The sequence below is a fragment of the Solanum dulcamara genome, chromosome 3 (genome assembly GCF_947179165.1).
Source record: "Solanum dulcamara chromosome 3, daSolDulc1.2, whole genome shotgun sequence".
Taxonomy (NCBI): domain Eukaryota; kingdom Viridiplantae; phylum Streptophyta; class Magnoliopsida; order Solanales; family Solanaceae; genus Solanum; species Solanum dulcamara.
This window is the reverse complement of record NC_077239.1, coordinates 78,852,730-78,866,708: the sequence shown is the minus strand read 5'-3', so window position 1 is coordinate 78,866,708 and position 13,979 is coordinate 78,852,730. Positions and strand designations below refer to the sequence as shown.

General features: G+C 33.7%; 2 protein-coding genes across 2 annotated transcripts; one reads left to right on the top strand and one right to left on the bottom strand.

Annotated features, from left to right (window-relative positions):
• Positions 1 to 3,631: 3,631 nt before the first annotated feature.
• Positions 3,632 to 8,222, bottom strand: LOC129883162 (KIN14B-interacting protein At4g14310). Its single transcript, XM_055957757.1, has 3 exons — positions 6,379 to 8,222; positions 5,352 to 5,965; positions 3,632 to 4,317 (listed from the first exon to the last, which is right to left on the bottom strand). The coding sequence occupies exons 1-3, from the start codon at positions 8,113 to 8,115 to the stop codon at positions 3,783 to 3,785; spliced, it is 2,886 nt and encodes a 961-aa protein (XP_055813732.1). The 5' UTR covers positions 8,116 to 8,222; the 3' UTR covers positions 3,632 to 3,782.
• Positions 8,223 to 8,880: 658 nt separating this feature from the next.
• On the top strand, positions 8,881 to 12,050 carry LOC129883161 (plastid-lipid-associated protein 6, chloroplastic). The gene is made up of 4 exons (XM_055957756.1): positions 8,881 to 9,222; positions 10,590 to 10,826; positions 11,399 to 11,525; positions 11,650 to 12,050. The coding sequence occupies exons 1-4, from the start codon at positions 8,962 to 8,964 to the stop codon at positions 11,862 to 11,864; spliced, it is 840 nt and encodes a 279-aa protein (XP_055813731.1). The 5' UTR covers positions 8,881 to 8,961; the 3' UTR covers positions 11,865 to 12,050.
• The last annotated feature ends 1,929 nt before the right edge of the window (positions 12,051 to 13,979 follow it).

Here is a 13,979-nt window from a genome sequence, read left to right as displayed (position 1 = left end):
CCTAGACCTCTAATCAAGGGTAAAACAGTCTCGCCACTACACCACAATTCATGTTGGTGGACTATGATCAACTTGCTATTATTGATGTATAATAATATAATGTATGATCTATCCATATCTTTAATTAATCATCAACAACCTTGATTTATTTATTTATTTTAAAAAATAATATATATTTAATGTTAGTGTACTTGAAATAGGTGTTTTGTTGAGACTTCAATTCTTTTAGGTAGTTATCCTTTTCTTGTTGATTTGCATGAATTGTACAAATAGGTTTTGATTGTCTCTTGAAAACTTGTGAAGTCTAGAAAATTTGTTTGAGTGATTGTTGTGAGTTTGAGAGGGATAAAGTTTGTTATTAGTTATTATCATAATTCTAAATATTTGGTTAGGTTTGTTGTAGAAAATTAATGCATGTTTTTGGCTTTCCTTCAATTAAGGGTTTTAATACCAATTTGGTGGGTAAAGATAAGAGGGTTTTATAAGAAGTTTCTTTTCTTGAACAATCCTAGAAGACAATATCTAGAATCTGGTAAAATACTCTTGATTGGTGTAAATAGAAAGGTTAATTAATAAAAAGCCAAATGAAAGAAATAATAAAACTTAATTTTTGGATAAATATCCCCTTTTTGTGTTGATCCAATTCTGTTAGCTAGGGTGAATAAGTAAATACTTCTTCTTTTTTTATCCCAATTAAACCCCCACCCCAATTTCTTTTCTTTTTATTATTTAACCAAAACATATTAGTATTACATGTCTCTGTTTCAATTATTATATTATATTTTATTGCAATAGTTTCTTCTCCATCGTGTTTGGTATGGGTTTTTCATTGTACTGTATTTATTTGACATAATTTTTTTGATATGATTTACTTGAATCGGAAATTTATTGAAATAACCTTTCTATTTTTATTTTTAAGATAGGAATAAATTTGCATACACGTTACTTTTCCGACCAAGAGCTATTGGTCTTTATTCTTCTGTTTTAAATTTGAATTGAAGTGAAATGAATAAATTTTTCTTTCTTAATATTCAATTAATTGTTAAATTCTCTACAAATTAAAATTAATGATTTTAGTCAAAAATAACATACACTTCCTTTATTTTAATTTATGTGGCAACATTACTATTTTGGGGTCAAAATAGTTCCTCTCTGGCCTCATTCGGTCTGATGTTTGGTATCTGCACAGGAATTCGATTAAATTCAAATTCATGTATTGCATGATTCATTTTTGAAGGCGACACTTTTAACATAATTTTTTTCTCATTCTTATGTACTTGAACTTCAAATTTATGATTAAGGATTAGATGAAATCTTACCATCCCATCACAATCCACTGCCAATAAATTGACTTTGCATGTATATCATTCTAGCATGTTCATATATTAAAATGAACCATCCTATTTAATTGATTTCATTGTCGTATGAGTATGATAATTTTTTGCTAGGATTAGGATTTGGGCATTTTTTTTCTTATTTTAAATTACAAAAAAATAATAATAATTCAACTTTAAACAAGTTGAGTTCAATGTACAGTTATTAACAAATGCTAAAAGGGACTATTTGGCCGCAAGTGATATAATCATACTATTTGTTATAATGACAAAACCAATAAATCAAAATTAAAATAATGAATTAATTAAAAGAGTCTTCATACAGAGATTGATTGCTGTCAAAGGCAACAATAAATTATTTAATAATTGAAAATTATTGTTAAGAGATTTGACTTTAAAATGCGTAAGATATTAGAAGTTGTCATATAGTGACTCTATCCGCTTTTACTTTTTATTATATTTTAAAAATAAATATCTATATTTTACAGAGTTAATTTCTCAAATGATCACTCAACTAATAATTATTATCTCAAAAAGTCATTTTTTTGTTAAAAAAATTAAAATTAAGAAGAAATATGACTTTCTGAAATAATAATTATTAGTTGAGTGATCTTTAGAAAAATCAACCATGATTTCACTTATTTAATATTAAAAAAAAGGGGATGATTTAACGTTTTATACCTACTTTATCAATATTAGTAAGTACTATTCATTTTCTAACGATAGGCTACTGACTAAAATAAACATAATTTATAAACTAACAAAATAAATAATCTGTTATAAACTATTAAACTGGCTCATCGTATAATTTTTTACATTATCAATATATATAAATTAAATCCTTACCTTGTTTTGTGATCAGCAGTAGCTATTAGATATAAGTGAAGTCAAATTTAAAAAGTGTTGTCACTAAAGTTGTATCCTACTAATAATTATTATCCTAAGTTAATTTAAAAGTAGCATAGTCGACCAGTGAGTAATAATCACATGATTTACATATAATTTGGGCGCCTGATCAATGATGTTAACAACATATTATTGTAATAATTAAGCAGTTTACTAATATGCCATTGGGAGGAAAAAAAGAAAGCACATTTAAGTCAAACAGTTCAACTTGAAAATTGCTGTTTAATTTGGGTGAATTTTATAACTGTCTAAAATTAAACCTATCATATCATTCACCTCATCAGTAAAATATTAGAAAGATGGTACAAATAAGTCAACTTGTTTGCTAAGTAGGTAGCATCTTTTCGTTTTAATTTATATGACAAAATCTAAGAAAAAAAATGAAGATTTTTGGAATTTATAGTTATAAGTAAGGATATTCATAATTTGGATAAAAGACGATTTAAATTAATTTTTTATTTGGTTTGCTTTGTTTGATTTTACATTTTTTAAAATCGATAATATTTGGTTTGATTTTGATTTTGTTCAAAAAAATTGAAAAAATAACCGAATCGAACTGACAAATTATATACATATTTTTTTATAATTATATATACATAATATATTATTTTTTATGAACAAATTTTTATGTAAAAAATATAGCACACTAATTTTAAATAGTAAGGTATGATATGTCTTTTATTTGTACAACCATATCATTAGCTTATACATTATTTAGTAAGTTTATGTAGTTTAGTACATTAGATAAGCTAACAATATAAACAAAAGTTAAACATAATTAAAGTTCTGGTATAAAAATTATAAGATCCAAAATGACATGAAGACTATTTTTTTAATGAATTATTGTATTTTCTTTTCTTTTGAACTAATCATTTTTTTTAATTTTTGTGTATAGTTAATAACCGAACCAAATCAAACCAAAACCAATAACAACCAAATCGATGGACGTATTAATTGGTTTGGTTTGGTTTTAATAATTTTAAAACCGATTAAATTAGTTTAATTTTAATTTTAACCAACAACCAACCCGTGAACACCCCTAGACTTATACATATGTCATAATATTTATGTGATTCTAAGACTTTTTAAGTTTTTCATCTTTAACATTTTCTAACATTTATGTAGCTATAAAAAAAAACCTCAATAAGGGAACACTTGAAAGTTAAGATAAATTGTTTTCAAGTTTAGAAAGTTAATGTTTTTTTTGAACAAACTAAACAGAAAAGATCGTCACATATATTGAAACGAATGTAGTAGTTATTATTACTCTACCTGCTTCAAGCATCTGTGCAACAAAAGTTGCTCAAAATTTACGTTAAGTAAAAGTAAAAATATTACTAACAGGAAAAAAATTGATCAAAGATAAGTCATAAATTAGCAATTCTTCATCATTGCTATAAGGGGAAATCTTATATAGTTCCTCCACACTGAAAAAATGTATTACAGTAGAGAACACACCAAAAACCTCAAACTAGAAGGGGCATCATCAAGCATAATAAGTTACAAAATATCTTAACAAACTATACCTAAGATAAATAAAACTTAGAACATATACCTCCACATCGCTGGTCGATCTCTTGAGATGAGAAGAACTCTAGATGATAAATAATCAAAAGAAGGTGAATACAAATCATCTGGTCCAATTGCTTCTCTCAAATTCTGCTCATTGTTTTGATCCAAAGTGTTTAATGACTGCAATGCATCGTCCTTATTTGTGTCGAAAACAAATAATCCCAATCCACAAACTCCCATAACAAGGTTTGAGTTTCCCCAAACTTGTGTTAAAGCCATGTAATGGGAGTGAGCATTTGATTCTGGCAATACATAGGTGTTGCAAAGCTTCTGCTTGCGCAATGAGAACTGCTGGATTTGAGAAGACACCTGCCTTTTCACTGCGGATTTCACGATAGTGCAGCCAAGATATAAGGAATCACCACGGGCGAAAACTGACTGAACATTTGCACCAACCTTGGGTATTTTTAAGCCTATACCAGAAGGGTGACGGAAATCTAAAACGTTGATGGAATCAGAGGTGCAAAACACACCATCATTTCCTTCTACTTCAGAGGAACTAGCCCTGCATCAAAATATGAAGGTTTGAACTTTTGATAGAGATGAAAAGGCTCTGCTACAAATTGAACTAAAATGAGAATTTGTTAACCATATTACATTTCCATACTAGTAGTCATAGTGTTTCTCTGGGAGTTTCTTGTCCTTCGATGTTTGTTATTACCTATTGTTTTCTTGCATCGTATTATTTTGTAGTAATTACTTTTCTTTTCTTTTTTCCAGAATGCTTTGACATGCTCTCTATACTATTTTTCCATGACTTCTTTACTCCTATTACTTATTTTTTCTAACCTGCTTTTAACTTTTTTCCTTGAGCCGAGGGTTTAATGGAAACAACCTCTCTACTTCCCAAGGTAGGTAAGGTATAAGTACACTCTACCCTCCTACACCCCACTATGGGATTACACTAAGTGTTTTCTCGATATTGAGAAAACAGCATACAGAAAACTCTTTGAGCCAATCATGTAAATTAGTGACTACAGAGCTCTGCTTGGTATAAAAGAATCTTCATATTACTACCGCCGAACTACTCCAAGTTAGAAAGCTAGAATTGTACAACTTGGATGAAACTAATAAGGATGATAAGATATGGTACACTTATTAGCTTTCTACCCAAACCTAGAGCTAAAAACCTGTTTTGCTATAATTTTTTCCTTGAACCGTCATATAGTTTATGATTCATTTGCCATATAAAGAATCAAATGTTAACTTGGTTTTGGAAAATATCAAGTGGTACCAACATCAACATGCAAATCTTGAATCTTTTTTTTACAGCTCCACAACCATATTCAATCACCAACAAGCAATACAAGAAATTCTTTTCAATCTCCTCAAATTTTGATGTAACAGTGCAAAGTTTCTTCTATCAAGAGAAACTTGATTACAATAGGTTCAGTATAGAAAAGCATATGTTCAAGAAGAAGCATATCCAAGGTACGGAAGAAACTAAATAGAGGCATAAGAGGGAAAGTAATTTTGTCATGTTCCAATTTATTGCAAGGATATAACAAGTGAAAATTAGGCAAACTAGATCAGTTTTACCTCTGTCGAACTCCTCCACCCAGCTCAGCATCTGTGTTATTTACATGTAGCGCAGAAATTTGCCGACCAGAGGATGATACAGAAAGCAGTGCTTGAGGACTTATGGAATTGACATCCCATAAAGAAAGACCCTCTGTCTCAGCTATAACTACTTTTCCTCTGCTTCTCCATTGCAAAGGACTAGAGTAATCCATAGACAACATTGGTCTCTGTAAATCCCATTTCAGGACCTGCTCTCCATCACGGATATCATAAGTTCTGACCATTCTTTGGCAACTAGCACCTGATACGATGAGCGGTCCACAAGGTTTGTACCACCATTGCTGATTTTGAGGCGCCATAATTGAGGATAGAGTATTTCTCCTATACATTGGATTATTGGGTAATGGAGCAAGGGCTGCTCTTGTATTACTAAATCCATCATCAACATGAAAGGCTCGTACATCTTTCGTGTAGAAGTCCCAGGAACAAAACCCTGAATCCATGGAATTTCCTGCAGATGCTGCCACTACATATCTCCCTGAGGAACCATCTACACCAGGAGCACGAATTATCCAACAATCTCTCCACATATTTGATGAGACTCCAACAGGAGGTTTGTACTCAGCTTTCTCCTGAAATGATAACAAATGTTACAAGGAGACTATTCTTAGAAGCTGAAGAATTAGCCTTCCAAAATTCATATAAATCTTAACAGCCCATAACATCATTAAAGTCAAATATTAGACTCATGACTTAACAGGAAACAACAACAACATTCCCCAACCTCGTAGAAAAAGAGAGGTTGTTCCTAATAGACCCTCAGCTTTAAAAAAAGCATTTTGAAAAGGGGAATACATAAAATGAAAGCAGTAACAACGACGAAACAGTTTGAGATGGAAAACAGTACACACCATAGAGAAGAAAGAACAGTAACAACATGGAATAATGCGATAACCAAAGCACAAACAAATAGGAGATAAGAGTCATTTTTGGGTTCATTTAACATCTTGATATTTAGAGGAATGGGAAGCTATGCAGATAATACCTCACAATGCACAATATCATAGAAGGAGCAAGAACTGTCGTCATGTGTAAGGAGAACAGATTCTCCCTCAGAGACAAACCACCCTCCTGTAGATGTCTTACGGCCAATCTCATTGAGCTCACATATAGAACTATCTTCTGTCTCTTCCTCCATGAGCATTTCTTGTTTACTCTCTTGAGCATCAAAACTTTCAAGTCTCTCATCACTTGCCAGGAGATGGTCGACGCTTTCTTTTCCTTTGAACAGTTTTGAAGAAGAGTTTTGGTTTTCTGTACTTACTGCATCATCCACATCTTGAACATTAGAAGTCTGTAAACAAGCATTCTCACACCTAGTAGTAACTTTAGATTGCTCCTTACTAAGAGAAGCCAAGAACTCCACAGCAATAGGATTCTCATCAATAAGACTAACAGATTTCTTCTCAGACTTCACTTCAATAGTTGAATCAGCAGATTCAAGTTCCTTGTTTTTGGTACAGCCCATTAATGTCTTCAAAGATGTCCTGTCTCTTAACAATTTATGATGAGGGAACAACCTCGCCTCTAATTCCTCTACATTTATTCCCTTCACAGAGATTTTCCCATTATCCTCGGGTTTTGCTTCCTTCTTCTCATTAATATCCATGTCCTCGTTTCTAATGCTACTCACCAAACCAATTTCTTTATCCCCATCAACTATATTACACATCACCTTCTCAACACCAGATATCTTCTTATCAGCATTCACACTCTCATTTTTACTGCTACTCGCCAAACCTAGTTTCCCATCACCATCAACTACATTACCCATCGCCTTCTCAATCCCTGATATCTTCTCTTGAATATCTGAAATTATCAACTTTGAAGAATCAGGATTATTCATATCCAACATCTCCTTAGTCCTCTTAATATCAGTTGCAATCCTCTTCACTTTCCCTTCCAAGAATGCAAGCTTCTCGTGCAGCTTACTTGGGTACTTATTCACACTCGAACCAACCTTCCCTTGTTCATTTTCACTTTTCTCTTTCGACACTCCAGAAAAGCTATTCGATTTGGTCAGCAATCTTGGTTCTTTCACATTAGACTCAACCAAAGATTTCAACTTTACTTCCTCTAAAGTAGGATTTTTCACATTCGAATTAACCAGACTTGATTTAACTGAAATTGAGCTTGAAATAAGCTCTTCTCTATCAAAAAATTTAGAAGTTTTTCCTTCAGATATGTTGATTTTCTCAGATTTTACATCAAATTTCCCCAAAAGTTCACGACTTTTCTCCATTTCCTTCAAAACCCTATTCCCATTTTCACTCAATTTCTCATTCACACCTCGAGAATTCCCCGAAACCCTAGATGTTTTCCGAATATCCGACAAGGTTTTAGAAAACTCAGATGGACTAGAACTCCTACCTCTAGGCACAGACGTTGACCACCTCGCACGTGGTTCGGCACGTGCCTCTCCGCCGTCAGCTGCTGTTTCCGTCCCCGATGCCGCCTTATCGATTCTCGGCATGGCACGAAGTGCCGGTTTTTGATTGGACGACGCCGTTGCTGCTCGAACACGCGATGTGGGTCTCGGATTTTCTTTTCCGGCGGACCTCCTGAGACTCTCGCCGCCGCTGGAAATAACGGCAGCCGATTTGTTGGAAAGTGGGGTTAGTGATTTGGAAGGTCTAGCGGCGGTGGTGGATGGCGGCGGGTTGATTTTGGCTCCGGCGCCGCCACGGTCCTTTAGCCGGCGAACTGATGCTGCCGTCGACATTTCAGTAGTAATTTTTTTTAAAGGTTTTTGGAGAAAAAAAGGTGAAAACTAAAAAGGTTTTTGAGGTATTTGGTTGAAAGGAAAAGATTAGAGATGAAAGAATGAGCGGGAAAATGAGATGTTTTTGGAATATTTTCAAAAAAATTCAAATTTGAGCGTTTGGATAAAATTTGGATTTTAATAGATTGGAATTTTGTTTTTTTGAAATTAGAACAAAGTAAACTTTATTCTAATATTTTATTTATCATAACACATAAACATAGCTTTTAATTTGATTTTAGTTGATATTTATATATTTTACCTATAAATATGTACATAAATAAATACTTTAATTTATATAAAATTAAATAAATAAATATATACGAAACATCCTAATATAATAATTTATATCAAATATATACTACGCCATGCAGAATACCATATATCCAAAGGGAATATGATTTATAAATGTGCCATTACAAGCATCTCCACGTCTCATGGTGTCCCACATTGCTACCCATTATACTAATCATAAGGCACTATTTTCGACCACTAACATTATCAAGAAATGGGCTTCACATCCATTATATTTAATCACAAATTTTGAATTCGAATTTTCTAAATATTAAATTACTTTTATTAAAAAATACTTTATTCTTTAAAGTGAATTTGTCAAAATAATTTAAATTTCATCAAATATAAAAAAAATAAAAAATCATTGAATTCTCATGTGAATATCGAATGGTGACCCACCTCAAAAAAAAAAAAGAGGGTCCCTTAGCTTTTAGATTCTACACAAAACTAGAAAATTGTAAACTACACAAACTCCACAAAAGATCGATCCTTTTCTGAAATTGAAGCTCAACCATGGCTTCTCTACTTCACTCTAGGCTTCCCCTTTCTCACAATCACTCTTCATCTTCTTCACCAAATTCTTGCCAATCTTTCCCGTGTCATCTCTCCGGAAGAAGCAAGAGAAGTAGTCAAAGATTATTAGAGGAAAAGAGCAATGACAGCAAGAGAAGCTTAATTTGTCAGTCGGGTATTGATGAGGTCACTTTTATTGAGCTACCTGGTAGTAAAAAAGATAAAGCTGAGCTTATTGGGTCTCTCAAACTCAAGTTATTGGTACTTAAAAATCTAATCTTTTTGACCCCCTTTTGTTATTTTCTTGAATTAATCTGTTTGTTCTTACTTGCCTTTGCAGTTATTTATGTTTCCTTTGATGGGTGTGTCTTGGATTCTTTGTCTTGATTGTTGGTAATTGTCTTATGTAAATTTCACTATCTTGTGAAACATAGGCTAGCCGACTTTAATATATTTTTCTTTTTCCCTGTAAACATTAATTTCTTTGCTTAAATTGTGGTAGGTTGTAAGTCAACATAAAAATAGTTGAATTAAGATGAATCCTCTCGAAAGTTGATTCGAGGGGAATGGATACAAAGCTGACCCAACTAGTTTGTTGTTGGAGTATTTGGATTGAATTGATTTCTGGTTTCTCTTTTGGGCTATCTGTTATGCAAGTACATTGTTATCCAAGTGATACTCAACTTGTTTGTTACCACCTAAACAACTCGAGTCACTGAGGGATTAAGTGTGATGAGGTAAATGATGGATTAAGGCAAAATCTACCTCTGCTCCTATCTTCTAAATTGATACATAAATGTTGAATGTCATTCAGAATTTGGTATTTGAGTACAAGGGGGTTTCGTAATATAGTCTAACTCCCTTCTGTAACCTTTCCGTAATCGACTTTGGCTTCTTTAATGGTGAATGAATCTTCACTGACCATGTCTCTCCATTTAAATGTTCTTAGACACCCTTGCAACAGAAAAAATTACTACTTGTCCCACCATTTTGTACCATTGAAGGATCTGGTCAGACACTGAGGCTGAGTGACTAAGAGACTAATGAAGATCAGATATTGCTTCCAATGTTGGAATGTATTTTGTCCTACAATATTCAGTTCTTGGATTGGCCCTGACTACAGAAATCACCGCTGGAATGGCAATGTCTAAGAACAAATAAAGGATGTATTCTTACGAGAAAATACTACTGTCCTGTTTCAATTGCCAATTAGCTTGCTTAGAATCTTGTGGTTTAGCACATCTAAGTGCAACGGAATGGTTATTGATCTGGAGGCAAAGATGTATGCAACTGATGTTGCTGTCACCATGAGCTTATGCCTATCTCCACTACATAGCATTTTCTTGGCTAGGTCAAATATTTGGCTGCATCATTAGTATTTAATCATCGTTAAGTATAATTGTCATTGGAAGAGGTTGCAAATATTTTCCCATCTCTTCTTACTGTTTTAAGTCTTTATCTCTTTCCCGTGGAATTTGATCTTTGTATTTTTTATTCCTTCATACAATGACATATCCATATAAATTATCTGCCATTAAAGCTATAGAGACATGGGTACTCCTTTGTTATATATTATATTAATTATAGCAAGTCAGGTTCCTCTTGACAAATGTGTTGATCACTTGCAGAGTGCTGTTTCTGGGCTAAACAGAGGTCTTGCTGCAAGTGAAGATGATCTAAAGAAGGCGGATGAGGCTGCCAAGGAGCTTGAATCTTGTGCAGGAGCTGTAGATCTCGCAGCTGATCTTGATAAACTTCAAGGGAGGTGGAAATTGATTTACAGCAGTGCATTCTCATCTCGTACTCTTGGTGGAAGTCGTCCTGGACCGCCCACTGGAAGACTTCTTCCAATTACTCTTGGTCAGGTAAGCTAAGAGGACCCATTTAATTCTGTAAGAGCTGGCCTCTGCCCGTCTCCAGTTACAAACATGCATACACTGGGTAACCATGAATTAAAGAGAATACAGAGGGGTCGGTTGGACATCTATTATGATTACGGTAGACATTTTATGAAGAGAACAAAAATAGTTTGTCATTATATTCGGAGGGGGATTTAGGATTTTAAGTGACTTTGGATTACCATTGCACCCACTACGTCATTGTGATGAGGTCAGACTTGGTATAAATATATACTTGAAAAGAATTTTCAACTCTCTCTCCCTCCGTGTGTGGTAGCACCCGCAGCTGCTACCTTCAACGTAAATCAGCCCTTGATTGTATTCAGGTTAAGAAGTTTCATTCTTAGAGTCCTATCCTAGATTTGATGTCGAACATTTCTCCATAGTTTTGCCTTGCAGTTATAAGGATCAATATGTCCATTTCTTTTACCTTACTGCAGAACAATGTAGAGTGTTCTAATTCACTGCTATTTGTCAACCTTAATATATATATATATATTGATACACGGTAGCATAACCGGCTGGTTTGTTTTGATCAGGTATTTCAAAGAATTGATGTACTAAGCAAGGACTTTGACAACATAGTGGAGCTTGAATTAGGTGCTCCGTGGCCTTTCCCACCTGTTGAAGCGACTGCCACTTTAGCCCACAAATTTGAACTTATAGGTTGGTTCTGTGTATTCTCACATCTTTTGGACCAACAATTTTGGTATTATTGCTTCTCTTTTTGCAGTACAAAAGTTCTAAAGTTTTCATATCTCACATCATGGTTATACATTTCCACAAATAGGATCATCTATGATTAAGATTATATTCGAGAAAACTACAGTGAAGACCACCGGGAACTTATCTCAGCTGCCACCATTAGAGGTGCCTCGCATACCAGATCAGCTCAGGCCACCATCAAATAGAGGAAGTGGTGAGTTTGAAGTTACCTACATCGATTCTGATACACGTGTAACAAGGGGAGACAGAGGAGAGCTTAGAGTTTTCGTTATCTCATAAGTTGGGCTGCAATAAATATAGTTTTCCTACAATCTACAATTTCATGTAACAACATATCAAATGTATAGATATGCTCAACATTATTCTGCTGGTCCACAGCTAGCAAATTTGTAATGCTACTGCATATTCAAATCTGTAAACAGTAAATTTGACATGTGATGGAATTATGCAGTGAGATTTCAAGAATACATATGAGTTAAGGAACGGAAACAAAAGTAGTGTAAGGCTTGGTACACACTTACCTTCCACTGAACCACTTGTGGGACTGGGTATTGTTGTTATATGAGGTAAGGAACAACAAAAGAAAATACTTGTAGAACTACTCAAGAACTTGGACTTGAACAAAACTGCCAATAATCCTGTCCAACTGTCAAAGAGAGGCATTAAGTACTAGTTGTGATGCGTGCTAGTCGAAGTACCATTGACTCTATTTATTATTATGGCAAATTAGTGTATCGTGATGTCAACTTGAGATCTTATTTTGGGTCGATATCTCAACCTATGAGACACACAGATCAAAGAGTCACACTACATAGCAATGTATACATGGTTTGAGTTGAAAGCAATGACAAAGTAAATGCCACTCCCCACAACTGTAGAGCTCCATGATTCAGACCTCTCTTTGATTTGATGACATTGCAATTTGCCAGAAGCATGATCCTGGAAACTTGGAGAATATAAATGAAATAGTCTCCTTCATTTATAACCAATTCACTGATGTAAATGAACTCATGAACAAGTATCTTGGCTTTGCTACTTGATAAGTAGAGCTTGGTATATAAAGCACCCCTTTTAAGAGAAATCCCGATCACCAACAAAGTTGTGGTGGAGTGGTAAGTACTCCTTCATCTTTAACCAAGAGGTCTCGAGTTCGAATCTCCTTGGGTACGGAGTCACCTTTGTTAGGGAGCACTTTACCCCCAATGTGGGACTTTCCAATGCGAATCCGAATTTAGTTGGGCTCCAATATGAGTACCGAACATCGGGTGGGAAACCAAAACAAAATATAAAAATTCTGATCTACGCGTTAGTCTCAAATTAGTTGAGATCAAATATTTAGATTTATGTAGGTTCAATATTGATAGGATTTATCCTAGTTATGTTAGTTTAGGCAAGTAAGACTAGAGGGCGTTTGACTAATCTGATCAAAGCTTATAAACACTTTTTAACTTATCAACATATTTGATAAACAATTCAGAGTGCTTATAAACTAGTACTTAACTCATAATCCATAAGTTAGTCAACACCAATTTATGACTTTTCAATTTTTAGCATCAAAAAGAGTTTTTTTTAGTAATTAATGCTTATCAATTATTTTCAATAAGTTAACTCAGCAAGCTCCGGCTCGAAAGCAAGAAGCAAGGGCACAGCAGCTGCGCGAAAGCCCTTGCGCCTTAGCGCATCCCTGCGGAAAAATAGCTCGACGCCAAGATGATAAAAAGCTTAACACCTCTCATTCTTATTACTTTTTCAATATGAAAACGAAAAAAAAAATAGGAGTAAGCTTATGACACGTTCACTAAAAAAAATTCTTTTGTAGCCAATCATTTATTCAAAAAAATAGAATTTGAATTATGGATTTTGGACCCTATGTTGAGTAAGGGTTCCAAACCTTCCAAAAGTGATAGGAGGGAAAGGAAAAGCAAAAAGTTTTATGCGTTCGTGCTCCACATCCGTGAAGCACTTCACTCGCTCAAGAAGGTTTCCGAGGGCGAATCTATCAAATTTGATCAACCATTAACGAGTAATCCTAATGTAGGAGGATTTTTGCAATTGCAGATAAACAAACCAACCTTTCGTCATTAATCTCCAGCTCTTACCTCTATAAAAAAAAAAATCAAATTACTCTGTTAGTTCAAATGATGTGATTAAAGATAAAAAGATGAAAAATCTTATTTTTTCCCTCTATTTCAATTGTGTGGGACTTCGACTTCTTTTTATATAACCCTTCGTTTATTATTTAAAAAAAGTATTTTTTTTCTTTTGGAAAAGACAGAAAAGAAAAATAAAAGATAGAAATAGACTCTTTTTATTGTTTATTTATTAAATTATTAAATTTTCCGATGGTTATTTATGAAGGTGAAAAGGGAAAAGGTTAGAAAGGTAAAAAGACAA

Bases quoted from the DNA above. Each gene is read 5' to 3' on its own strand.
- LOC129883162 (XM_055957757.1), bottom strand. From the start codon at position 8,115: ATGTCGACGGCAGCATCAGTTCGCCGGCTAAAGGACCGTGGCGGCGCC. The intron at 5,966-6,378 runs GTATTATCTGCA...TTATCATTTCAG, and splicing joins ATGATATTGTGCATTGTGAG to GAGAAAGCTGAGTACAAACC. The intron at 4,318-5,351 runs GTAAAACTGATC...ATTTTGATGCAG, and splicing joins GGTGGAGGAGTTCGACAGAG to GGCTAGTTCCTCTGAAGTAG.
- LOC129883161 (XM_055957756.1), top strand. From the start codon at position 8,962: ATGGCTTCTCTACTTCACTCTAGGCTTCCCCTTTCTCACAATCACTCT. The intron at 10,827-11,398 runs GTAAGCTAAGAG...TGTTTTGATCAG, and splicing joins TTCCAATTACTCTTGGTCAG to GTATTTCAAAGAATTGATGT. The intron at 11,526-11,649 runs GTTGGTTCTGTG...TTCCACAAATAG, and splicing joins CCACAAATTTGAACTTATAG to GATCATCTATGATTAAGATT.